General features: G+C 38.9%; 1 protein-coding gene across 1 annotated transcript; it reads left to right on the forward strand.

Annotated features, from left to right (window-relative positions):
* Positions 1-10,485: 10,485 nt before the first annotated feature.
* On the forward strand, positions 10,486-26,900 carry RTRAF (RNA transcription, translation and transport factor). The gene is made up of 8 exons (XM_046008643.1): positions 10,486-10,650; positions 12,174-12,298; positions 14,441-14,540; positions 19,709-19,795; positions 20,673-20,761; positions 23,487-23,555; positions 25,808-25,856; positions 25,972-26,900. Exons 1-8 carry the CDS (start codon positions 10,590-10,592, stop codon positions 26,124-26,126), a joined length of 735 nt encoding a protein of 244 aa, XP_045864599.1. The 5' UTR covers positions 10,486-10,589; the 3' UTR covers positions 26,127-26,900.
* Positions 26,901-26,968: the final 68 nt, after the last annotated feature.

Below are 26,968 nucleotides of genomic sequence, written 5' to 3' on the forward strand. Positions count from 1 at the left end.
ACCCAAATCCTAAATATTTCCTGACTCTGATGCAAAGGTGTGAAAATGACAGCAGCTACCAGAAAGTTGGGCTCCTTGGGAAAAAAACTCAAACCCTCATTAACAATCTCAATTATTTATTCCTATGTAGTCATTAGTGGGACTGATGAAGTCAGGTCTCAGGTTCTAGCAGCGCCGCCGGGAGACTGCCTGATTTTAACTGGAGAGGAAAGGACAGGAGAGACGGCCTGTCCCCTGCACTTGCTAACACCCATGCCCAGCATGGAATATTAGGTACCAAGCACTAACTTCCCAGGAGGCTGCTTGCTGTTCTCATTTGCCAAAACTAAAATCAGGAATGACCCAGCAAACATGAAAAATAGAGACAGTGTTCAGGTGTTAGAGGAAAAAATTTGCCCTCAGTATCAATGTTGTAGTGCCTTGGCAGTATTTGCCAGGAGCTCTGTAAAAGGAAACACATATAGCAAAATTACCATGCTTTTCCTGAGCCGAGGAGAGGAATAGGGACCAACATCTCACTGGGAAATAGGAAAATCTGTTTGAATTAAGAGGCACAGTGGGAGAGCTGGGAAATAGTGTGTCCTGACTGATCCCAGCAGTATTTCTTCCTTTTGTTCTAATGTTCTCTTTCTCTCAGCCTTAGAAATTATTTTTCTACATTTGAAAAATTACCCAAATGGAAATCCAGTTCTTCCAGCAATGCTGAGTAATACATGGGTGAGGTAGTTCATGGGAATGACTCTCACTCACCCACAGTGATGGCTGAAAGAGCGTAAAAGGCTATTGGCAACAGCTAATCCCCTCTTGATAGATTATGATGTCCTAGAGACTGGGCGTAGCTTGCGTGGTCACCCACCCAGTGCCTGACTGGACTCTGACTGTCACTTTCCTGGCTACAGTCTGTTCAGCACGCAGTAGCCAGAGGGATCTTAGAGCCCATGTCACAGCTTGCCTTCCCAATTTAAACCCTTCACGGACTTTCTGTTACACTGAGAATGAGACCCAGACTTCTGACCATGTCCTCCAAGGTCCTGCTGGCCTGAGTCAAAGAAAAACAAAGCTGGACACTAATTAGAGCAGTTAGGACAGATTTTAATCAGTAATGACTACCACAATAAGAAAAATGGGTCCATCCTGAACTGAACTCAAGCTGGATTTGTAGAGGTGAATGGGCCAGTGAAGGAGCAGGGAGAGGGGACCAACCGGGCCTTAGTACCGGCATAAAAGTGACAAATTACAAAGAGATAGTAGAAATGTGGTTAGACCAGCTGTGTCTGCTGGCTGGCAACTCGCCACGTTTGGATTGTATCTTTCTGTGGAACGGAGGGATTGGGGCCCCATTCTCGGGTGATGGCTCAGGAACAAACAATAAAGTTTTTTGACAACCTTGAGTTTTCTTAAGCAGGTGCATTAAGGCAGGGGACGGGAGGCCGGAGTCATTCTAGGGTTGAGGCCATGAGCTGGTAGAAGCTGGTCTTCTTCCACCAAGGTTGAGGGCTAGTCGAGAAGAAGGCTCAGAGGACCCTGGCTAGAGTTTGGCCACAGAGAGGGTCTTTGTTACTTGCCATTTCCCTGTCATCATGTCCTCCTCCCTGAACACAACTCCCACCTCCCTCCTTGCTCACTGCCTTCCTGCCACGCTGGTGTGCCTTCACTTCCACAGTGTCCAACCCTTCCTACCAAATAGCCTTTGTGCTCTCACTGGTTTGCATTTTTCCCCTTCATTTTTACATCTTATAACAGCTCATATCCAATGACTTAGCCTAAATGACACGTCCTCCAAGAGGCCCCCTCTGACCACCCTATCTAAAGTAGTCCATCATGTTCATCTCCGTCTCCTCTGTCTGTTGTTGTTGTTTCCAGTCGCTCTGTTGGGTTGTAAACACCATGAAAGTGAGCATCAGGTCTGTCTTCATCATTATAATCTCAAGGGTCTAGCATGGTACTCATAACAGGTGCTCAGTAAATACCTGCTTGAAGAATGAATGAATGCTTTTGACCCTCACCCAAGTCTGACCTCCTCCGAAACTGCCTAATTTGACAAAATCCAACCTAACCTGGCTCAGGCACCCAAAGAAATTTATTGGCTTATGTATCTGAATGTCACTTGAGCACAGAATAATTCTGTGAAGTTTTGAAGCCAAAGGGAGAGAATCTCGTGTTCCTGCATCCAAATAGAATTTTCCCTAAAATGTCCTCCTGTGTGAGAGCCTGTGTGAGGTCTGGGCCAATCCTGAGGAGTTCACCACCCACTGCCTTCTTTGCTGCTTGCTGGCTAAGTTCCAGGGCTGTGGTTCACAGGAAGGTAGCTGGGAATTCTGGTCCCAGAATGAATTGGGAGCCTACCCATTAGGACAGTGTCTTTTACCAGATGATCATGGTCCTTCGAGAACCCTGACCTTTCAGCCCGACCAGGATCCCTGCAGTAGTAGCCCTAGGTCAACTCCCAGCATCCTGGAGAAAGACCTGTTTTCAGAAATTTGAAAACAAGGGTAATGGCCAAGCCTTTGTGGCTGCCTCTGAGAGTTAGTTAATCTGCCAGAGTGCTCACTGGGGTGATGAGGGGAGGGATGGAGTGGCAGTGGGAGCCTGTAAAGCAGACTACCTAAGTTCGACTGTATGTTAGTTACTATATGAGATCATAATCTCTCCCTTCTTACCTGCTTTCAAGCCCTCAAAGGTGACTTTTTAATAGCTTTAAGAAGCCTCCACAGAATTCCGTCCCCCAGATGTTGACTCCATTGCCCTGCCCTGCCTCTCCAAACTCTCTCCTCTCTGCCTTTGGGCCATGATGGATTCCTCGTACCATTTATCATTCCAACCACTTTCTCATGAAAACTTTTCCATAACTCTCTCCTACCCACTCAAATGGGAATACTGGGTTTTCCTGCAGTCATCACCCCTCTTTTCTTTTCACGGCTTCTCAGGGAGCTCATGCTAGTGGTTTCAACTACAATTTGACATGGATGGCTCTCCTGTGGACCTCTCTAGTCTGGACCACTCTCTCAAGCTCAGTCCTGAGGTCAGGAGTGTGTATGGGTGTACGAGAGAAGATGTGATTTTCCCTCTACCCTCCGAGGTCTTGGCTGAGATCCCAGGAACAAAAAGATGAACAGGAGAAAACAGTTCACAGGAATACCTTGTTTTATTGTGCTTCTTTATTACCCTTTGCAGACACTTCAGGGTTTTTTTTGTTTGTTTTGTTTTTTGTTTTTCTTAAATTGAAGGTTTGTGGCAACCCAGCCTCAAGCAAGTCTCTCAGCACCATTTTTCCAACTGCCTCTGCTCACTTCATGTCTCTGTGTCACGGTTTGGTAATTCTCACAATATTTCAAACTTTTTTATTTGTTTGTTATGGTGACCTGTGGTCCGTGATCACTGATGTTGCTGACTGTTTCAGGGCACCTCAAATCGTGCCACAGAAGATGACAAACTTAATTGATAATGCTGTTTGTGTTCTGACTGCCCTCTACCAACCTGCTGTGTTCCTGTCTCTCTCCCCCTCCTCAGGCCTCCCTATTCCCTGAGAAACAACAACTGTGAAATTGGGCCAACAGTCAGCCCATGATGGTCTCTAAGTGTCCAAGTGAAAGCAAGAGTTGCATGTCTCTCCCTTTAAATCAAAAGCTAGAAATGGTTAAGCTTCATGAGGAAGCCATGTTGGAAGCAGAGGTGGGCTGAAAGCTAGGCCTCCTACACCAGTTAGCCAAGTTGCAAATGCAAAGGAATTGTTCTTGAAGGAAACTTAAAGTGCTTCTCCAGTGGGCACATGAATGACAAGAGAGCAAAACAGCTTCATTGCTGATAAGGAGAAACTTTCAGTTTTGAATAGAAGATCAAACCAACCATAGCATTTCCCTAAGCCAAAGCCTAATCCAGAGCCAGACCCTCACTGTCTTCAGTCCTGGGGAGGCTGAGTGCAGTAGGGAGACTGCAGAAGAAATGTTTGAAACTAGCAGAGCGTGGTTGTGATCTACTCCTGGGGAAGAAGTTGTGAAGGAGTTGAAATGATAACACAGGATTTAGAATACGACACAGACTTAGTTGGTAAAGCAGCAGCAGGGTCTGAGAGGACCGAGTCCAATTTTAGAAGTTCTAATGGAGATAAAATGCCATCAAACAGCAAGCATGCTACAGAAAAAATCATTCATGAAAGAGGAGTCAGTCAATGTCGTAAACTTCATTGCTGTCTTATGTTAAGAAGTTGCCACAGCCACCCCGACCTTCGGCAACCACCACCCTGATCAGTCAGCAGCCATTGATGCTGAGGCAAGACCCTCTACCAGCAAAAAAAAGTGACCTGATGGTCACATTTAGTTGGTGGTTAGCATTTTTTAACTAGGGTATTTTTAAATTAAGATTATACATTTTTAGGGGCGCCTGGGTGGCTCAGTTGGTTAAGCATCTGCCTTCGGCTCATGGCGTGATCGGGTTTCTGGGCTGGAGCCCTTCATGGAGCTCCCTGCTCAGCAGGGAGTCTGCTTCTCCCTCTTCCCCTCCCCCCAGCTCATGCATGCACACTCTCTTGCTCTCTCTCAAAATCTTAAAAAAAAAAAAAAAATTATATATTTTTTTAGACAAAATGCTGTAGTATACTCAATGGGCTATGGTATAAACATAACTTTTGCATGCACTGGGAAATAAAAGAACTCATTTGCCTCACTTTATTGTGATATTTGCTTTATTGCAGTGGTCTGGAATCAAACCCGCTATATCTTCGAGGTATGCCTGTATTAGTACATGCAGCACACATCACGCAGCAGAAAGCCAAATCAAAAGTAACACAAAGTGGAAGCTTCGAATTCCAGCTCATGTAGCATCCTCAACAAGGAACAATATGTTTGTAAAGAAGTGAAAGGACAAAGCGGTTGTAGTCTCCAAGGGCAGCAAACCGTGGGAAGGTAAATCTATGAGCAGAAACAACTGGAGTAAGGTTTGTTCGCAGATTCCTCTGTTGCATCTCTGGGCTGCTAGGAATCTGTCTCTGTAAAAAGAGGATTTATGCCCTGTCTTTAGGTACAAAAGGGGGAGATTTTGATAGGTTTGCTCCTTTTTATTGCTTTCAGCTCAAAATAATTTTTGTGTTATAACAGCATGTGTAGAGGTTTCCTACATAGGCTACAGCTCCCATCGCCTCAAATTCAACTTGAACTTGATTCCCGAGCCTCCACAGCTGGTTTACTTCTACCAGTGCTCCTGTGTCTATGTCTGCACCCACTGTTCTTCAAACCTGTGATGTCTGACATTTCCAAGGTCATCTTTAAGTCATCTATCTCCTTCTCATTCCTCATTGAGTCCCACCAACTCTGTAGGTCATCTCTTTTAGCTCTTCTTGGAGTCTGTCCTCACGTTAACACTGCTTCAGTTTTGCTTTAAGATTTTATTATTAAGTAATCTCTATACCCAACATGGGGCTCAAACTCACAACCCTGAGATCAAGAGTCATGTGCTGTACTGACTGAGCCAGTCAGGTGCCCCAGGACTATTTTAGCTCTAGGTGACAAAACCCAACCCAAACCGGTGCAAGCACTAAAATTGGGTTCACATATCTGAAAAGCTGGATGTAGGCCCTCATACGACATTTTCAGAAATTGCCTTTCTCTACCTCCTGGGTCTATTTTCTCTTTGTTTTCATTATCAGGCAAGCCTTTCCCCTGCCGTGTCAAATATGGAAGATGAATGCTTCATGATCCTTGTATGACTAAGGAAATTCCTATTCATTCCTGTTCTGTTTCTACTATTCAAATTGAGCTCCACTGGCTTGCTTTTTGCTTTTCATGCTAAATCATACAATTCCAGTGCCTGATCTAAATTAAGAAGAAAAAGAGAAAGCAAGCCCTTGTAATTAACAAAAAGAGTCTCAGAAAGAGATGGTTTGCTCTTTGGTAGGCCTGGAGGAGGAAAGACCTCTTTACATTTACAACTTGTTAAAAAAGATCTGATTCAATGGGGTGTTAAACTGATAACATTCATTAGAACATCAAACTTGTTTTTCTGTATAATATAGAGACTTCTGTGTATATTCCTAAGTGTTACCAACTTGTTCTGTTCACTGTCTTTGGAAGAACAATTCAAACAATGGGGTCTAGTAAAACAGCTAAGACTTAGAGAAATGTTGCAAAAATAACCTTCAAAGAATAACCGGTGTCTCTGATTTGTTATCTTACTTGATAATGTGTTGGCTTGATAATCATGGTGAAATTGCCACTCCAGCATTTATGAAACCATGTGAACTCTTGCAAATATTTTAGGGTTTGTGTGTTACGCGGTTTCTGCTATAACTACTCCACTCGGCCCTTGTGGCACCAAAGCAGCCAATAAGCAAATGGGTGTGGCTAAGGTCTGTTATCACTTTATTTAAGGATACTGAAGTTTGAATTTTATACAACTTCCCTGGGCCATGAACTACTATTCTTCTTGTGATTTTTCAACTATTTAAAAATCTATAAACCTTTCTTAAAGCCTCTGCCTTTGGCTCAGTTCATGATCCCAGAGTCCTGGGATCGAGCCCCGCATCAGGCTCTCTGCTCAGCCAGGAGCCTGCTTCCCTTCCTCTCTCTGCCTGTCTCTCTGTCTACTTGTAAACTCTGTCTGTCAAATAAATAAATAAAATCTTTAAAAAAAAAATCTATAAACCTTTCTTAGGTCACATTTGCCCCAAGTGCTTAATCTCAAACTGTCTTCCTCCATTCATTCATGTAGCTAACTCCCTTATCTCCTTCAAGTCTCTGCACTTCCCTTTCTTAATGAGGCCTAACCTGACCATCCTGTTTAAAACTGCAACCTGCATCATTTCCCACTGCCCCCCATGGTCCCAACCTCTACCCCACACTCCTCTTACTTCATTATGATTTTCCCATAAGACTTACATGTTCTAAAATACTAAATAATGTACTTATTTATAATAATATTGTCTTCCCTTGCCAGATGGCAAGCTGTCTGGGGGTAGGGGTTTCCGTGTATAGGTTCACAGGTGCATCCAAAGTATCTGGAAGACTGTCCAGCACACAGATGAGACTTAGCAGCTTTGCTGAATAATTAAACAGATGGATTCATGACCCATCAAACCCCAGATCAACCACTAGGTTGAAGTTCAGGTTAGTTGATGGTAAAAGTTGGTTTCTCCTTCCTGAAGCACAAAGGGGTTAGTCTTCAGAAATGAAACTGTCTATGCTTCAGTTCCCATTGGACATTTCATTCAAGGTAGGCCAAAGGACTCCTTCCAATGCAGGAAAAAAAAGACAAAAGACTTTTTGTAAAAAAGAGATTGAATACTTAGAACCTATTATACTTCTTTTTCAAAATTAGCTTTATCCCCTACTCAAATCTGGTGGGTCCCTTCAGCACTCTGTCTGAATCCTCTTCCAACTGCTCTACAGTTGGGGGTGGTTGGGGTTGATGACCAGAGACAGTTCCAAATGGCTGGAAACTTAGGGCCCTGAAATAAACAAAGTCAGGTACAAACAACTTAAGTTTTTGTTGTTGCTATTGTTGTTTTGCATTAAAGGGTCAATTCCAGGAAACAGATATTAACAACTTTTTTTTCCCTACTTGTTCAAGAAATCCATTATTTGCAACTGCATGTAAATGTTCCTTTATTCTTTTCCCTTCGTTGTCTGGTTCATTTTTTTCTTTTTTTTTTCCCACTAGTATTTCATTAATTATATAACCAGCATGTACCACAGTATATGCCTATTGCTGCAGCTTTGATCAAATTTCAGTTGAGGCAAGACAGTCTTGAAATTGATTTTCCTGATTCTCTCTTTCAGCAGCTTAGTTGGAAAACACAGATTGTCTCAATGTGCCTCATTAAAGCTGTACAGCTATCCCCTGATTTTCAAAAGTTTGCATTACACTACTTCACTCTTTTTTTTAAGATTTTATTTTTTTTAAGATTTTATTTATTTATTTTATTTATTTATTTGAGAGAGAGAGAATGAGAGAGAACGAGCATGAGAGGGGGAAGGTCTGAGGGAGAAGCAGACCCCCTGCGGAGTAGGGAGCCGGCTGGGGAACTTGATCCTGGGACTCCGGGATCATGACCTGAGCTGAAGGCAGTCGGGCAACCATTACAAAAGACCTCTGTCAGCCCCTTTTTTTGCTAACTGAAAGAAAGGGGATTTTTGCTTTTACAATAAAAGGTGAAAAGCAAAAATAGTTTGCAACATTTGTTTTGCAGTGAGCCATCCTAGAGACAGCAACAACAGTGGCACCAAGCCCCCTTCGCCAGGAACTACAGTCAGCAACTCTGCATCAAGCCTCAGCGCTTTGAACTATCTGTGAGCATCTGTGCTTTATTTTAGTTTATTTTGTACATTCATTAGTGAGATGTGTTTTAAGGTATCAGAAAAGCCTAAGAGAGGTCATTTTTGAGGTCTGGGAACACTTAAAAATTTTTTTCCGTGTAAAGTAATGGTAAATACTTCTTTGCTTACACCATTTATAGCTTATGAAAGTTTTCAGAGGAACATTCTACGTTTAGATGGTGGGAGAAAGCTGTATTTTGATCTGACAGCACACTTTGTATTTCCCATGAATTATTACTTTCTTACTCTAGATTATAAGTATTTATTTACATACCTACCTTTGCTATTAAACCTCCTGAAAATACCTTATTTATATGCCCCACAAATGCTAATACAGTGTTAAATAATAAACTGTTGAAATGAAAAGAAACATATAGAGTTGGCTTATCCCCAAGAACTTCAGTAGCTCCTCTTTGCATAGCATGAAAAGCCTTTCTTTTCTATTTTTTTTTAGAATTTTTTTTTAAAAGATTTTATTTATTTGACAGACAGAAATCGTAAGTAGGCAGAGAGGCAGGTAGAGAGAAAGAGGGGGAAGCAGGCTCCTCGCTGAGCAGAGAGCCCGATGTGGGGCTCGATCCCAGGACCCTGGGATCATGACCTGAGCCAAAGGCAGAGGCTTTAACCCACTGAGCCACCCAGGCGCCCCTATTCTTTCTTTCTTTCTTTCTTTTTTTTTTGGGGGGGGGAAGCAGGCTCCTTGCTGAGCAGAGAGTCTGATGCGGGGCTCAATCCCAGGACCCTGGGATCATGACCTGAGTGGAAGGCAGAGGCTTAACCCACTGAGCCATCCAGGTGCCCCATGAAAAGCCTTTCTTGATCAGGCCCCCACCTCTGTCCACTGTCATGTCAGCTCTTACTCTCTCCTGCCTTCCAGACTCTGGATCATGCTGCTGCTCATTCCTTGCCTTTGTACGTTTGCCTCCCTGAAAACACATTACCCTTTGACTGCCTGGTGAACTCCTTGCCATCTTCAAGCCATAGTTCATACTTGTTTATCTTTATCATTTGTCTTCCCTCAGTGGCCTTTTAAACTATATGAAAGTGGAGGCCTGGTCTGTCTTGCTTACTGCTTTCTCACCAATGTCTGAAAATAGACAGGGACTTGATCAGTCTTAAGTACAGTAGTTTTGACTATTTCCAAATGGCAACACAGAATCACCCAATGATACTAACCGTTAAAAAGTTATAAACAGGTTTTTGTTTTAGAAAGGCACTATGGTTGCTGAAGGGGGTGGGAGGGAATGGATTGGAGAAGGCAAGACTGACCCTAAGAAATCTGATCATTGGAGTTTGCAAAAATGATAAATGCCTGATTTTAGGTAGCATCAGTGGGGTGGGAGGAGGTGAGGGATCTGAGACATGAGAGAACAACAGGAATGGATGATCTATGGGATGTTATGACTAGGGGTGAGAGGTAGTAAAGGATGGCCCCGTTTCTGGCGTCAGATTCCGCAGCTGGTGGTGATGTCTGGAACCATCACAGTGTTACAGTTGTACGTTTACTTGTGGATCTCTCCCAACTAGTCTGAAAGGGACCTTGCTGAAAGTCTTTGAATTAGCAGTGTAAGAAGAGCACCTATTGGGCACGTGGGTGGCTCACTCGGTTAAGTGTCTGCCTTGAGCTCAGGTCATGATCCCAGGGTCCTGGGATCCAGTTTGGAGTGGGACTCCCTGTTCAGTGGGGAATCTGCTTCTCCCTTCCTCCCCCACGCTCCCCCCCACCCCGCCGCTCTCTCGCTCATGCTCTCTCTAGCGAGCGCGCGCTCTCTCTCAAATAGATAAAAATCTTAAAAAAAAAAAAAAAAAGAGTACCTATTACGTGGGAGGCATATAATAAATGAATGAATGAACACACTAAAAATATTAAACAGTACTTCTATGGCCCAATGGGAGGCATGGCTAATAAAAATTCTACATTTACTATTCTCTGCCTGCTCTATCAGGAAGACAAGAAAAACAAGAGGAAACTGGCTCGGAAAAAGGGATAACTACCTCCTCAGCCGCTTTCTGCCTATTGTACAACCAGGAAGCTGACAATAAAGTTTATTTGAGCGTCGACGTGCCCTGACGTGGTCCCGCCTCCTCAGCCAGAGCCGCGATTGGTGGGCATTCGCCGACTCCGCTATTCCTAAGCACTGATTGGCGAGGGCCGCCGTCATTTCGGAGCGTCCCGGCGCCTGCCCGCCCTTTCGCCGCGTCGCCGGTACCTGCGCCGCCCGGTCCTCCTCGCCTGTCCTCTCCCGGCCGAAGCCCGGGAGACCAGAGCGAGACGCGGGGACCATGTTCCGACGCAAGCTGACGGCCCTTGACTACCACAACCCGGCTGGCTTCAACTGCAAAGGTGAGACGGCGGTCCCAGGCCGGCCGCGCATCTGTAACCTCGCCGGCGGGCGCCCCCTCAGCGCCCGCACCCGGGCTCTCCACCCGGACCCTCCGCGGCCTTGTTCCCTCCCCCCCGGGGGGGAGGGGGGGTCGTCTGGCCCAGCTGCCAAGCACCAGTTTTCCGCCACCGCTGCTTGGCTTCGGAGCCCCCTCACCCACTCCTGCCTGGGCGCAGCCACTTTGTGCACTTGCTAAACTCCAGCCAGCAACCCCCACCCACATTCTTAGCACACGAGAGAGTATTCGCTTTCTCAATTAGCCTTTCAGCTCCATGGTTCCCCTGGTAATTAGGCGATACTTTATGCACATTGCTGAAATCTGGGGAAGGTGCTGAGTAACTCAGAGACTAGTTCACTGCCCTCCAGGAGCTAGGGGGTGATGGCGGGGTGGGTTCAGTGGGACCCCACCCAGCAGTTTTGAGATCAAGAGAGTGCACAGTTAAGTCCAGGACCGACAGTGTTGGGATAAGCACGCACAGTAACAGGCTTGTCGAGTCGTGCAGAAAAGTTAATAGCAGGTGATCAGGGCGGTTGGATCGTAAATGGAAAGGTATTTGGGATTTCTCAGCGTTAAACTTTTAAAATGCATTAACACTGGTACCCAGGTTATTCAGTACATGTTATTCAGTCACTACTCTCATGTCTTCCAGAGTTTTTGGCCTTGGGTAGACTAACAAGTTTGAAAGTGATCCCGTACAACCCAGGGTATTAAGACTATTGTATCATTCTCAAGACTTTCTAAAGGAAGCTTGAATTTGAAGTCGAAAATGGTTTCTGAGCAGTATAAGGGTGTTTTGTTGATCTCCTGTAGAAGCATATCAATGTATAGAACCTTGTTTTTCTACTTTATTTAATAAAAAAGGGTCAGTAGCAGTAGAGCTTTGATCTAGATTTGAGTTTTCTCATATGTAAATTGGGGATATTACCTTCCTCAGAAAGGTGTGGGAGAATTAAATGAATGAACTTTTCTCACGTTTGCACTTAGAACAGTAAATGACAATGGTATTTTCTGTTCTTCTGTGTTGTCATTTAGTTTCTTGTATTTTACTGTTATTTTGCTATAAATTTAACTTTGCCCAGTCCTCCCTCATTTTCTCCTCTCAAAAGAACTGGAATAATAACCAACACTTAAATAGCAAAAGTATGTGCCAGATGCTGCTATTATCTTCATGACAAACCCAAGAGGAAAGTCCTGTTATGCTCATTTTGTAACTCAAACCGAGGCACAATAATTTAAGATTATTAGCCCAAGTTCACACAACCACTGAGCATTTGTAGCTGGAATATGAATGCAGGCCAGAATTTGAACAGAATATTTGTTATTGTGTTCATCCAAAACCTGCACTTTCAACTCCTACTTCAGGCAGCTCAGATAATTTACTCTTTGAGTTTAAAAAAAAAAAATCCATGAGACCATTTATTTGTTAGAAAAAAGTGTTCTTATGTGGTGTTTCTAGTGATTTATGAAATGTTTTTGTTGCAGATGAAACAGAATTTAGAAACTTTATTGTTTGGCTTGAAGACCAGAAAATCAGACACTACAAGATTGAAGACAGAGGTAATTTAAGAAACATCCTCAGCAGTGACTGGCCCAAGTTCTTTGAAAAGGTAATGAATTAGAAAGTTAAACAAAAGTAGTATAGAGAGCTTTTCTAAAAATTATATGAAGACAGTTAAGCTTAAAATTACTTTGTTCTTTTAAAATAAGTAAAAATAAAAATGGTCAGCATTAGAAAAGCTGGATTTCAGGGATTTAACTTTATTATGTTTGTCTTTAAAACAAATCATACTACCTTTTGCAAGTTTTCAGTGTTAGAAAGTTTTGTCTGGAAACACTGAGGTTTCTTAAATAAATGGTCACATGTATTCTATAAATGGTAAAGGTGACCAAAATCAGATTTTTTCCTAGGCCAAAAGATAGCGATAACACGCTTATTTTATTAAAGTAAGACACTTAAACGTGCTTGAAAACTAAGATTATTTCTTGTTTGTGGTTCTCTTTAACATACACAGATGTCCATTGTTGTGTACAATATAAATAATCCTGAAAAGTTCTGTGGATATAGCTTATTTTTGTGGCTAAAATAATTTTCCCATTGACTTAGTTTAATTGTAGTAACATTTTTGCAGGAAGGGGAATTTTCAACTTAGAATAAAAATCACATTTTCTAGTATCATTATTTATATTAAACATTTTAATCAGCTATGTTACTTTGAAGAGTAAGGTATTTTCCCTTAAAAATATGAAAATCGACTGAATTTTTATTTGCCACAGCAAAGGGATTCTTAACTTTTGGAATTACTTTCAGATCAGACATTTTGGATATCTTTAATATTGGTAATTTTTTTATTTTCTCTTTAGAATCAAGAGTTTATGAATTAGGGAATTGTGTAAGTTATACACTTGTTCTATGACCATAGGCAAGTTTCGTTAAGCTTTCTGTGTTTCAGTCTTGTCAATAAACAGGATAACAGTGGTTCCTATGTCAGAGCAGTGGTGTGTATTGTTAATGGGTGATATATAGCTATGCTCAGCCCATGGCAAGTGCTATACGCTTTATTTCCCCTGCCTCTGCTACCATTATCACTACGACTGGGTTATTTTCTTTTGCTCTTAAAAAGGTGTTTTGTTTTGAAATTTTGGTATTTTTAAGACCTAGAAATATGTTGTTAGGATTTTATATTTGTTTATATCACATTTCATGACTCATTCATGTGTGCGAGACAACACATAGTTTCACAGAAGGGTATTTGAAGAATAAAAATTTTTCTAATGAAAAACACCTAGAAATGATAGTAAAGTAGGATAACTTAAATATATTGGAACTTACAATCCAAACAGATACTGTCTTTCAAGTCGGTCTCTTTGGAATGATGTCATTGTTTAAAGCATATTCGTAACTTTTGGAATTACTTTCAGATTATGAGACATTTTGGATATCTTTAATATTGGTAATTTTTTATACTTTGAAGGTGAATTTGTTTTTTGCATCATGACCATAGCTTGTGAATGAGGTGTTTTCTTTATAGCAGGGGTATGAAATTTTTGGTTAGAAAATGAGTTACAGCTAAAAAGTACTGATTTATTCATTAGGCCCAAAAGGATATCCAAGGGGAGTTGTAGAAGTTTTGACTAATAGCATTGTTCCTGAAACGAGCGAGATTTTTAGCTCCTAAGAGACCCATTTGAAGGACAATGGTCTCTTGGCTATATAGCTTCTGGCAATCATCTAAAATGCTTGGTTACATTCTGCATGTGTCACGTGGATTACTGTATTCAGTGGGTTTCCATAATATGAAAGCTTGGTTTAGATAATAATTGGTTTATTTGTATATTCTTCTTTTGAAAGCTTTTTGTTTGTTTGTTTTTAAATCATTCCATGTGTTTTCAGACCTGGAATCAGAGTTTAGGTTCAAGTCTTCAATCAAGTTGTGTAACTGTTGGCAAGTGTTAATATCTAGGCCTTTTTTCCTCATCATAAAATAAGGAAGTTATATTAGGTCAGTGGCGCCCTACCTGGAATCTCCAAAAGTAAAAATTTCGAAAAGCATGTGGGAAATACTTCTTTTCCTTAAGTGTTACACGTAAATGTTTCCTTCCTTTGGATTATATAATTACATCAACAATTTAGTAATGTAAATGTTGTTTATATTCTTAGAGATCCAAACTAAGATCTCTTTCAACTCTACCATTTTTTTCGTTCTGTGACATTATAGTAATAATGAAACTAGATTTTTTTTTCTTCACAGTATCTCAAAGATGTTAACTGTCCTTTCAAGATTCAAGATCGACAAGAAGCAATTGACTGGCTTCTTGGTTTAGCTGTTAGACTTGAATATGGAGATAATGGTATGTTTTGTGGGGAATGTGTGTTTTAAAGAGAGGAAGAGGAAAGGGAACAGAAAGAGTGTTTCAAAGTAGGGACTTATGGTTTGACTTTGTCTTCCATTGTTTCACCTCTGGTTCATTATAAGTTTTATACATCCTCATTTTCCTTTTTAACATCTGTTGAAAAGTTTACTTTCATAACCATCCTTCTGTGTCCATTTCTCATCCCCTATAACTCCTAAATTGTCTGGGAAAGACTTTTCTTCAAAAAAGTTTTGTTTTTGGTTTTTATTTTTTTTTTAATCGTAAGACATTAAAAGTAACTATCTTTCATTGGTATTTAGATTTTTCTTTTAGAATTTGGGAATGGTGTTTCCTGGTATTTGTCTTCTCACAAAGTAACATTAAATTGGTAAATTTGCTGTCTTTCACAGTCTGGGCCTTAGCCTTCTGGATTAAATTGTTAAGAGTCCTAGATTGATAGGATTTCAGAGTGTTGGTTGCAGCAAGTAGTTTCACAAGAGACTGAAACATAGATCTAATGCCAATAGGTACTATAGGCCAAAATATGTTTATTTTATATGTTTCATGTTATTTTATTATAGACACTTACAATATTAGAAACTTTACGGGGAGCCTGCATGGCTCAGTAGGGTAAAGCCTCTGCTTTCGGCTCAGGTGGTGATCTTGGGGTCCTGGGATCAAGCCCCGCATCGGGCTCTCTGCTTGGCAGGGAGCCTGCTTCCCCCTCTCTCTGCCTGCCTTTCTGCTACTTGTGAGCTCTGTCTTTCAAATAAATAAAATATTTTTTAAAAATTGGAAACTTTTTAATATTAGTACCTGTAGTTAAATAAATTTCCAGTAAACGTGTGTTTCCTCTCATTAGACTATTTTATTTTGAAAGGCCTGCCAGTGTCTGAATGCAAGATCCAGTTATCTTACCTGCATCTTCTGAGTTTTATGTTGTTCTCTGTTATCTGGCTGTCACTTCCCAGTCCTTTTCATCTTCTGCTTTTGAAGCCTTTTTTTTTTTTTTTAACGTTTATTTTAGAAAGCATGCATATATGCACACAGAGTCAGGGGTGGTGGTGGGGGAACAGAGGGAAAGAACATCAGGCAGACTCTGCTGAGTGTGGAGCCTGAGGCGGGGTTCTACCTCAGGACCATGAGATCATGACTTGAGCTGAACCCCAAGAATCAGATGCATAACCAACTGAACCACCCAAGTGTCCCTTTTGAAGCCTTTTTGATCATTGTCTTCTTTATCCTCCCATTCTGTCACCATCCATCTTTTCCAATATCCATTGTACCTTTTTTTCTTTATTCCCACTGTTAACACCCTGGTTTAGGCTCTTATCATTTTTTGCTGAGATTATTGTAGTATCTTTCAGACTCATCTCCCATTAGTGTCATCCTTTGTTTTCATCCTCATGGCCCACCAGGCTTACTTGTTGAAACAAATGTTTTAGAATGCCACACTTGGCTTTCAAAGAACCTCTTATTATATATTCAGAAACAACATTGCTTTCCCTTTTTCTATGAAAAGAGCTCCAGGTCCTTTGGCCTGGTATTCAAGGCGTTTGATAACTGGCATCTAACCAGTATTCACATACTTGACATCCCAGCCAGACTATAAGAGTGCTGTTTCCTGTTTAAATCTTTTTATCTCTCCTAGATTTCTTTGCTTACACTTTTCCTTAGCCATTATGCCATGTCAGTCTATCTATACACATCTAAATCATATTCATGCTTGTAAGATCCAGCTTAAATGGCACCTAGGGACAGTAATATTTTTTCTCAACTTTCATAGCTCTATGCCTTGTATATCTTTTGTCATTCGTCACTTGCCATTTTGTTCATATGTCTTATTTGCCTCAGTAAATTAAAAAAGCTGATATTCAACTTTTTTTTTCCTATGTAGTACTTCTATCAGTTTCTTACTGATGCTGTAACAAATTACCACAAATTCAGTAACTTAAGACAATTCATTATCTTACAGTTCTGCTTTGGAGGTCAGAAGTCCAACATCTGTCCTACTGGGCTAAAGTCAGTTTGTCTGCAGGGCTGGTTCGTTTTAGAGGCTTTATAGGAAGTTCCATTTCTTTGTCTTTTTCGCATTCTTAAGACTGCCTGCATTCCTTGACTCTGGCCCCGTTATCTCCAGAGTTACAGCATAGCAGCTTCAAATCTCTCTTGTGACTCTGCTTGCATTGTCACATCTTCTCTGACTCTGATCTTCTTGCCCCCTTTATGAGGATGCTGTGATTATATTGAGCCCACCTGGATAATCCAGTATAATCCCCCATTTCAAGGTCCTTAATTTAATCACATCTTTAGAGTCCCTTTTGCCATGTAACATAACATAATCATAGGTTCCAGAAATTGGGATAATGGACATCTTGAGGCTGAGGGGTGGGGAGGCAGGGGACTAGTCATGATTTTACTGCCACAGTTTCAGACATAGTTTCTCAGATACAATAGATGTGTTTATCAACTTTAATAAATGTTTGATGAATATAATGTATGAATGCTTATGTATACTGATACGGAGCATCAACCAGCTGTTTTCTTGCTGGTTTCTTGACTTAAATTCCAGAAGGCTTATGGCAGAAATCTTAAGGAAAGTTTAAGCTCTTTCTTTACTTTCAGTTTTAGTTTAGAAAGAAAACACTTGCGATTCTCTTTCTTTATAAATAAATGTAATCATAAGCCTTGGTAGCAGCATTAGTTGATTTTTAGGGTCTTCAGCAAAATCTTTATCTATTGTGCTCTGAGTTGGTAGAAACTCTGTTAGTTAATTTGCAACAAAATTTTCTCCAACTTAAAAAAAAAAAAATTTTTTTCTCCAACTTTTCCAAAGTGTTTTTCAGCTATTCCCCCCCCCAAAAAATTATTTTCACATCTCAGTTTATTTTTGTTTTACCCTTCTTTTATTTCACTTGTCCCGTTTTTATAATAGTGCAGTTTAGGTTACATAGGTACCAAGAACAGTAGATGCCATATGATTGTGTGTCCTTGCAGTTAACAGTTGCTCTTAAGTACATTTAAGTACATAATAGTATGGTCTTTTTTAGTGAAAAAAAAACAAAATTGAGTTTGCATCTGAAATATGGTAAATGTTTGATATGGAAAAATTGTAGTTGAGTTTTATTTGAAACTTTAGTTGAATTATAGTTGAAAAGTAAGTAGTATCAAAAGCATATTTAAAGTCTAAACTAGAAAACAAGTTTGTAATTTTTTGGAAAAGGGTTTAAAGTAGTAATCCTGTCCCTTATCAACAGGAGGTGCTATTGTTGTTTTGTTTTACATTAATATGTTGCTTTCTTCTGATGTTTAAGGTATTTAAATTTTTTATTATTTGATGAAACCATTGTGGATTTTTATTATCTTTACCTTAACATTTTTTAAATCCTTTCATTAGCTTTTCAATTAAGGTGATTAAAATCTGAATTAAAATGTTTTTCTTTTAACTTTGACATAATTTCAGACTTACAGAAGTTGCAAAATAGTACAAAGAATTTTCACATTTCCACGTGTTGCAAATGTTAACATTTTACTTCATTTGCCTTATTGTCTATGTACACATGTACACATATGTAACTTTTTTCTCAATCATTTGATAACTTATAAGTGTTCTTTCCCCATTATGTACTTAAATGCACATATCCAGAAAATAAGACACCATCTTACATAATTACAGTACTGATTTGATACTGTTATATATTGTTACAACTCACATTTCACCAGTTGTCTCAATGTTCTCTATAAAAGCAAAAAACAAAAGCAGTCCTGGACCATGTGTTGCATTTAGTTATTATATCTCTTTAGCCTGCTATCATCTGGAACATTTACTCAGTCATTATTTGTGCTTCGTGATGCTGACATTCATTTTGTAGAATGTCTCCCAGTTTGGGTTTGTTTGAGGTTTCTTCATAAGTAGATTCAAGGTTTGTACTTCTGTTAAGAATAACAGAACTAATGTGTTCGTTTAAGTTAGTGATATGCCCTGTTACTGGTCATGTTGTTCTGATCACTTCGATAAGGTTTTTCCCACTGTAAAGTTAATATTTTCCCCTCTGCAATTAATATATATCTTGTGGGGAGATACTGTGAGATGATGTTAGTATGCTTTTGTCTTCAAACTTGAGCCCACACTTTACCTTTAGCTTCCATTTGATTTTTCTTGCCTGAGTCAATTACTATGTGGATGATTGCTAGAGGTGTTTTTCTAGTTTCATCATTTGTTATACATTTATTTGTTGGATTTTTTGCTGTAAAGAGGTGCTTTCTCTTCTCTCCACTATCTCCAGTTTATTTTTATCTAAATTAGTGTAGATATATGGATTCTTCTTTTACTCAGTGGGCACAATGTTTTTTGTTGTTTTGATGTTCACGCTGTTCCACTTTTGGCCAGTGGGAACTCCTTTATGCTATCCCCTGTCTGACTTAAAGTTTGATGCTTTTATTTTCCCTCTTGTTTCACTTAGAAATCGAAGAAGCACTGTAACCAAAGATGGCACCTTGGGCATTAAGTTTAGTAAATTATTATTAAATACGTATATTTATAAAGTCTTTTTAAGTTTTATTAGGTACTTCTCAAGTGAAAGTAATAAAAGTTGCCTTTGGAATTCTGAGTTTCAGGTCTCTATATGATTAATTTAGGTTTATTTTTGATGATGGTGTATTTGAAGTGCTGATTTTTTTTTAGAAGACAAGGTTTTTGGATTCCATATATGGCATTCAAAAAATTTGGAAAAAAACTTTTTAGGAAGTCTGTATTTAATCTCTTGTAATCTCTACCTGCTTTCCTTCCGTTTTTCTACCCCTGCCAAGTTTCTGAGCAAACTGTAAGTGCACACCCTCTCTTCTCAAATGTAGATGGTGTTTGAAATGTCATAACTTTTAGGCCCTATAGCTCAGGGGTTAGAGCACTGGTCTTGTGAAATGTCTTAGTTTTAGAAATGTTAATGAAGAGATATTTGTATAGATATTTCAGTAATCATTTTAGCTTAATCAGAAAGCTACAATCACATTGCCTTCTAATGGATTTTTTTATAGCATAAAAATAACTTTGGGTGAGTTATCTTACCCTTATAATCAGTTTGACTCAGTTAAATTCAGTAAATAAGCAATGTTTATTTTACCTTAAGGTACAGTTCTACAAACTGTGTTTTTGCCTATGTTTACAGCTGAAAAATACAAGGACTTGGTACCTGACAACACAAAAAATGCTGACAATGCAGCTAAAAATACAGAGCCATTGATCAATTTGGATGGTAAGTATGTAAGTGCATATCATCAACATTTTGGTCCCTTACATGTTTTTTATTTCCTAGAATGAGGAAGGCTGGGCTGACTTGGTTTTAGTAAATTAGGAATACTTTATGTTGATGTTTTAATTTCTGTTGTTTTTGTTATCATTTACAGTATGTTTTCTCCCTCCTCTTACAGATGAATATCTGAATGTTAGAATGCTATTCTTTGATTTCTTCATACTGATTTGGGGGTCTGATTTGTATTTAATCATGGTGGTGATTATTTGCCTTCCTGGATGCGTAAAATATTTTTTCTAATCTAATGACATGAGACAAGTGGTAAAATTTGTCATCTTCATTTCCAGATACTTTAAAGTATTCTCTTTTTAAAAGTATAAAGATTCTATTATAATAATTTAAGTATTCTTTCATGATAGATTGATTGGGACTTAGAATTTACAAGTTACTGTCATGGATTAAGAAGCTCCTTACCCTTATGAATTAGTATGCTGCTTAGACAGACTACAGCTGCTTAGAGAATAGGTTTTGGGAAAATTGTCCACTGAGGGGATCTAGTTTAAAATTAATAGCTTTGGGAAGAAATACTACTTAGAAGTGCCATGTAAATGTGCCTTGCAGAAAAAGTTACAGCACAATCCTAACGTGAGTTAACTTGGTAATTTATTGGTTTGGTCAATGTGGCTGATCCATAGGGAACCCATTGACCTCATCAGTTTACCTAACACTGCTCTTAGCAGCAGCGGTTTTAAAAATGAAGAGGTTTTTTTTTGTTGTTATTGGAAAATTAAAAATTTTTTGTAAGTTTATATGCTTATATATATATGTTTATAATTACATGCTTGCAGAGCTGTAAGTTTCCATTTTTAATCTTTTATAGTAAATAATCCTGATTTTAAGGCTGGTGTAATGGCTTTGGCTAACCTTCTTCAGATTCAGCGTCATGATGATTACCTGGTAATGCTTAAGGTTAGTTTCATATTCTTGATTCTTGACAGAAATTCTGTATGGAGAAGAAAAACCCCATTTTCTAAAAATTACCTATGTTTGACATATAGATAAATGACTAAATGGCCAGAATGTGGAGGAATGTGGTACTTAAAGCAGATTTCATGATTTCGTCTGTTTAGATTATCTAATAACAACTAATACCAAAGTGTGTTCACTTTGTGCCTGCTACTGTGCTCAGTCCTTGGCAAAGAGGATTTCATTCCCAACAATCCCGGAGGTAGTGGAGGTAGATGCTGGTATCCTTTCATTTTAATACGAAGAAATTGAAACCTAAAGAGGATAGATAATGTCCAAGATGACACAGAAAATGAGAGAGCCAGAATTTTAATCTAGGCACTCTGACCATATGGTCTGTTCTTTTTCCTGTATGTCCCTACTTCTATTTAGTCAGTCCTTTTAAAGATTTGTGATCTATATTAACTAAGATAATAGAAAATGCTAAATGAGTCATGGTAGATTTGGTCAAAAATACATACCCCAGGATGCCTGGGTGGCTCAGTTCATTGGGCAACTGCCTTAAGCTCAGGTCATGATCCTGGAGTGTTGGGGTCAAGTCCCACATTGGGCTCCCCAGCTCCATGGGGAGTCTGCTTCTCCCTCTGACCTTCTCCCCTCTCATGCTCGCTCGCTCTCTCTCAAATAAATAAAATATTTAAAGAAAAAAAAACATACCCCAGAATCTCTTTGAGGACTGAATGTTTTTCTTTTCCTAGTGCCCCATCCTGTGTAGGGCACTCAGTTCATATCTGTACTTCAGGGAACCCAATGATCTGAAAGAGGTCTCTTGTTTCTGAATGGAAGAATATACTCGTACTTCAGAGGATTATGTCACATAACTTTGACAGTATGGGCCAGTATGGAGGGACAGGAGTAGTATTTAAGATACTTAAGATTCCAGACTTGGCAATTATTATAGAAATTATTACTGATTTTATGAGAAATTGATGAGCATTTGACTATACCTTATACATGTTAAGTTACCTTAATCTACTTTGCAGTAAATTTTATAGTTAAATTCCATTTTACCCACAAGAGATTAGCCGTAACTTATTCTACTTTTTAGAATTGTATGTACTAAGTGATAGTTGTAACAAGAGGAAAAACTATTTCTAGATTATTATAATTCTCTATACTGAATCTGCATGTTAACTCAGATTTTCTCAACTCATATTGGATGCCAAGAGACAAAAAGTTGGGTTGCGTGGCTGACTTAGTAGAGCATGTGATTCTTGATCTCAGGGTCATGCATTTTGAGCCCCACTTGGGTATAGAGATTACTTAAATGAATAAATAAATTAAAACTTCAAAAAATGAGATAAATTGTTTTTATTGAAATTTAGCTCTTTCAAGGTTTCATTCTTTACTCAGGAATCACGTAAATTGCTTTGGAACAGTTGTACACTGGTCATGTCACCTTTAATCATAAACTGAGTGAGAAGACAAATAGACTAGCATACTTGGGGTGTTTTTGTTAGACTTTTAAAAAACCCAAAGGGGAAAGGTATAAATCAATAATCAAAAGCTTTATAAAATTGTAAGCTGCATGAAGCATTCAGACAATCCATGACAAGATGGAAACCCTCTTGATGGATTTGCCACATCATTGACTACTCTGCAACTGGACTGATTAATAAATTTGTGACTCCTATTAAAGACTGGTATAATGGCTTTTAAATGTAGCATTTGGCTTGTTATATTAGTAAGTTTTCAAGTTTCTACCCTTCAGTTATAATTGTTATCCACTAATTAAAATTCCATTTTAAAAAACCTTAGTTTTTGAGTGTTTGTAGGTACATGAATGCACTGTGTCTGCCATAATAAAACCCCTTGGTGATGAAGAAAAAAGTGTCGTATGAGGGAACTGAAAACATTTTACTATAATTAAGGGAACAAAAATCACGGGCAGCGTATATGATATGCTACCCTTTGTGTCAGGAGTTTGCGTGTATGTACACATTTATGCTTGAGCATACTTGTAAATACAATAGAATCCTTGTAAGGATACACAGTAATCTGGTTCCAGTGATTGTCTAGAGGGATGGTTGAGGCTTGGGTAAGGAGACCCCACTTTGTTTTTAAACCACATATCCTTTGTTACAATTTTTCATGCATATAAATTACCTATTCCAAAAAATGCTTTTTATTTGTTGGGAGCATCTTTCCACATTATGAAGTATTAAAATGAAAACTTTCATTCTGTCAGGTTTTTTTTTTTTAATATTTTATTTATTTGACAGAAATCACAACTAGGCAGAGAGGCAGGCAGAGAGAGAGGAGGAAGCAGGCTCCCTGCAGAGCAGAGAGTCCCATGCAGCGCTCGATCCCAGGACCCTGGGATCATGACCTGAGCCGAAGGCAGAGCCTTTAACCCACTGAGCCACCCAGGCGCCCCAGCAGTTTTGTTTTTATTGGCTGATTTTGTTAATGAACTGGGTAATTCTAACTTCATCAAATTGGGTATCCTTAGTCTGTAGATTCAGAGCAGAAAAGGTGAACAGCCAGTTAAAAATAAAAACTACTTCGGGGGTGGGAGGTTGGGGGGAACCAGGTGGTGGGTAATAGGGAGGGCACGTATTGCATGGAGCACTGGGTGTTGTGCAAAAACAATGAATACTGTTACACTGAAAAAAAAATAAATTAATTAAAACATTTAAAAAAAAAAAACTACTTTTGCATTTCTTAGGCGATTCGCATTTTGGTGCAGGAGCGCCTGACACAGGATGCAGTTGCTAAAGCAAATCAAACGAAAGAGGTATGCGTTATTTTTTCCAATAAATTTTAAATTAATTATTAATGAAAGTTTCTTCTGGTATTGTCATGAGTTTAAGTTTTGTATATATCTGCTTAAGATAACCATTCTTTGTTAGAACTGCCTGGAGAAATGGTAGCTTATTTCAGTGGGATTGAATTTGGTTCTTAAGCAAATTACAGCCATTATTGAGTGAAAAATAAACTTATTTCATACTTTAAAGCAGTTATTGGTAGTATACCCACAGTCTACCAGCACAAACCATTGCACGTGCCCAGTTGTTTATTTTAAGAGTGTTTACCTTGCAAAATTTACTGGGTTATTTTGATTAGTTGCTGGAAAACAGAACACGCGTTATCTTTATTAATTTCCTTCTTTTGACCTAAATCCTGTCCTTTCTCTTTTGTTTCTTCAGAGAAATCTGTTCTCATTTTATTCAAATTTCTTAGCATCACTTATGAGAAAGTAATTTACCTAAGGCCACCTAGTTGGTAAGTGGTCGAGCTCAGGCAGTCTGATTGAAGATCCAGCGCTCTTTTGGTAGTTAGGGACAAAGATCTGTGTGTGAAGGCCTACATGAGTTAGTTGACCAGCCCAGGTGAAGGGGTAGGGACATAGAGGCTATTATTAGAGTGTAAGTTCCTGGTTACAGGTGACTGCACCTGTCATTTCTCAGTCCTACTTTGTAGGCTAAGGAAACCATACACCTTAACTATTTTTCCTGAATTCTGCAATATTCTAGATGAAGTGCACTAGAAATTCAAATTCCCCCTGAAGTCTCACTGACTGGACTGTGCAGACACATGTCCTTAGGGATTAGCAGCAACATCTGCAGTTGTCTGATAATGCTTTTTTACTGTGCATAGATACTGCGATGAATATCTTGGACACAAGGGACAGTCTAGATTCTGGTCCTTTTTTGTCTCTCCTAATTCCCCAATGTCTTTTGTCCTCCGATCCCATATTTAGCAAGGCCCAGCAGTGTGAAAAGGTTTTTAATGCCAGGGCAGTGTAGTTCCCCCTAAAAAAACACTTTGTTTTAAAGGCTCTTACTGCATTTTAATTATGTATGGATTAGGCCACTGGAAATTGGATTAAAGATCAGCTTCTTTCACCCACACTGTAGAACAGACAGTAAATTGTTCTGGCATAATAAAATCATTCGTGCATTCGTTGATGCAGCAAAACTATGCCTTTGGTTTGAAGGCAGTGCAAATAAGGGCATAGCCAGATCTTTTTGCTTTTGTTTGGAAAGTAAAATTTTCAGTGCTTTTGGTCTTAGGTTAGTGTCCCCTCAAGGTACCATGCAAAATAGTAATATAGAGGAGAAGTTCTTAACAGTGAATGTTCTTGTTTATAACCGTAACTAGCTTTTGGGGCATTTGGTCAAGATCTTTAGGGCAGCTGTTCCTTGGTCTCTTGGCAAATAAAATGAAAACAAGACTGACATAGAAAGCCACTCGGTGCAATTGTACTTGTTAGTTTTGCTTGCTGAATTTACATGCCTGTTTATTTCTTCACTTATATAATGTATTATTTTAAAGTAGTTGGAGTATAGGTAGGTTTGCATTAATAGGCAAGAATCGAGTAGTGACAGCTTAGCATTTTATAACATTGAAAGTATAGATTTTATATAGTATGATCAGCAGAGTTTGGACTGCCTGTTCTTGCTACTGTGAACTCCACAGAGTTCAGCATTATGGTTGTTGTCTTTGGCATAACTCTGTAGAGGTACTGATGGGTTAACTAAATGGTTAGAGTCTGCTCATTTTCCTTGATTTCAGAGTAATTTCCAAAGAACTCTAGGTACTAATCTGGTAATCATCATGCTAACTGAAAGAAAAGTAATACATATTTTAGATTTTGTATAAAGACAAATTAATGTGCTCAAAAATATTAAAAGTAATCCTATCCCATTTGCCCTGTACTCTGCTGCTTACTGGAGCTAAAACAGGACAGCAGCAGCCCTGTTCATCTGTCCTTCCACAGCAGCAGTGACAGAGCGGAGCTGTGAAAGGAACGACTGCTTTATATGCCTAGTCTTACAGGAGGGAATGGGGGATGGAACTAGCTTCCCACTACACGCAGAGGCCATTCTTTCACTCCTCAAAAGGCAAATTGAGAGAACATTCTACACCCCACTTGCCACTGCAGCTAAAAGGGTTAACAGAAGAGCTAGCTGATTATCAGTTACAGATGAGAAAAGAACATGATTCTTAACTGTAAAGTTTCATTTTGTCCTTTTCTTTTTTAAGGGCTTGCCTGTTGCTTTAGACAAACATATTCTTGGTTTTGACACAGGAGGTGAGTGATTTTGTTTGAACTCAAACTATTTTTAGAGACTAGCTGAATATTTGGGGGAGAAATGGGCAAGTAAATGGTCTTGAATACTGATTAATGCAGTTTTCTTATAAAATAGATGCAGTTCTTAATGAAGCTGCTCAAATTCTGCGATTGCTGCATATAGAAGAGCTCAGAGAGCTACAGACAAAAATTAATGAAGCCATAGTAGCTGTTCAGGCAATTATTGCTGATCCAAAGACAGACCACAGACTGGGGAAAGTTGGAAGATGAACGTTTTAGGATTTCAGCTTCTCACCTACTTAGTACAATTGGGAACCATGTATGCTCTGGCATGTGTTTGGAAATCAAATGTCACATTTTCAAGGGAAGAATCCTAGAAATTTGACTATGTTCTCGAGATTTACCATCATTGCTTTTTCTTTAATAAAGTTCAGGAAAGTGGATTTTTTTTTTGACTGCTATGTTTCTGTGTCTATATAATTAATCATCTCTTTTGTGGTTAAGGTACATGCCAACCCCCAGCTTTGTTATATAGACAATACAGATCCTCAAGTCATAGGAAAACTTAAAATATTTTATTGGAGTAATCTAGAAAATTTGAGAATTGTTACATCTTTGGTATTTAAAAATGTAGTAACTTCTGTGGGTAACTATAGAGGGACTTAAAGGATCATTAGATACAAATTGAAACATTCTAGCACCTTTTAATATAAATAGAAATGCAGTGATGCAGAGGTAAAAAAACAAAAACAAAACAAAACAAAAAAAAAAAACAACTTTTGCTGGGAAACTATAAGTTGTTTTTTTCCCCACCAGTTCTGCGTAGCCTTCTCTAGATCAAGGCTTATAATCCTTGGGATTGTATCTTTAATCTGATCATCCTACTTTAATTACTTGGCCAGGAAGAATCCTTAGCAAAAATTAGATTTAGGGTTTTAACATATTCTTACTGGCTCTTTGTTGAATGCATTTGACCTTTTAAATATGATAGAAATGTTTATTAAAAAATTGCTTAATAAGCAATAATTAAAATTGTTACTTTTTAAAACCTGTAGTAACTTTTGTTTTTCAAAATACAGTAGCAAAGATTGAGGTATAAACTTTTCACAAGA

Source organism: Meles meles, chromosome 6, assembly GCF_922984935.1.
Source record: "Meles meles chromosome 6, mMelMel3.1 paternal haplotype, whole genome shotgun sequence".
Taxonomy (NCBI): Eukaryota; Metazoa; Chordata; class Mammalia; order Carnivora; family Mustelidae; genus Meles; species Meles meles.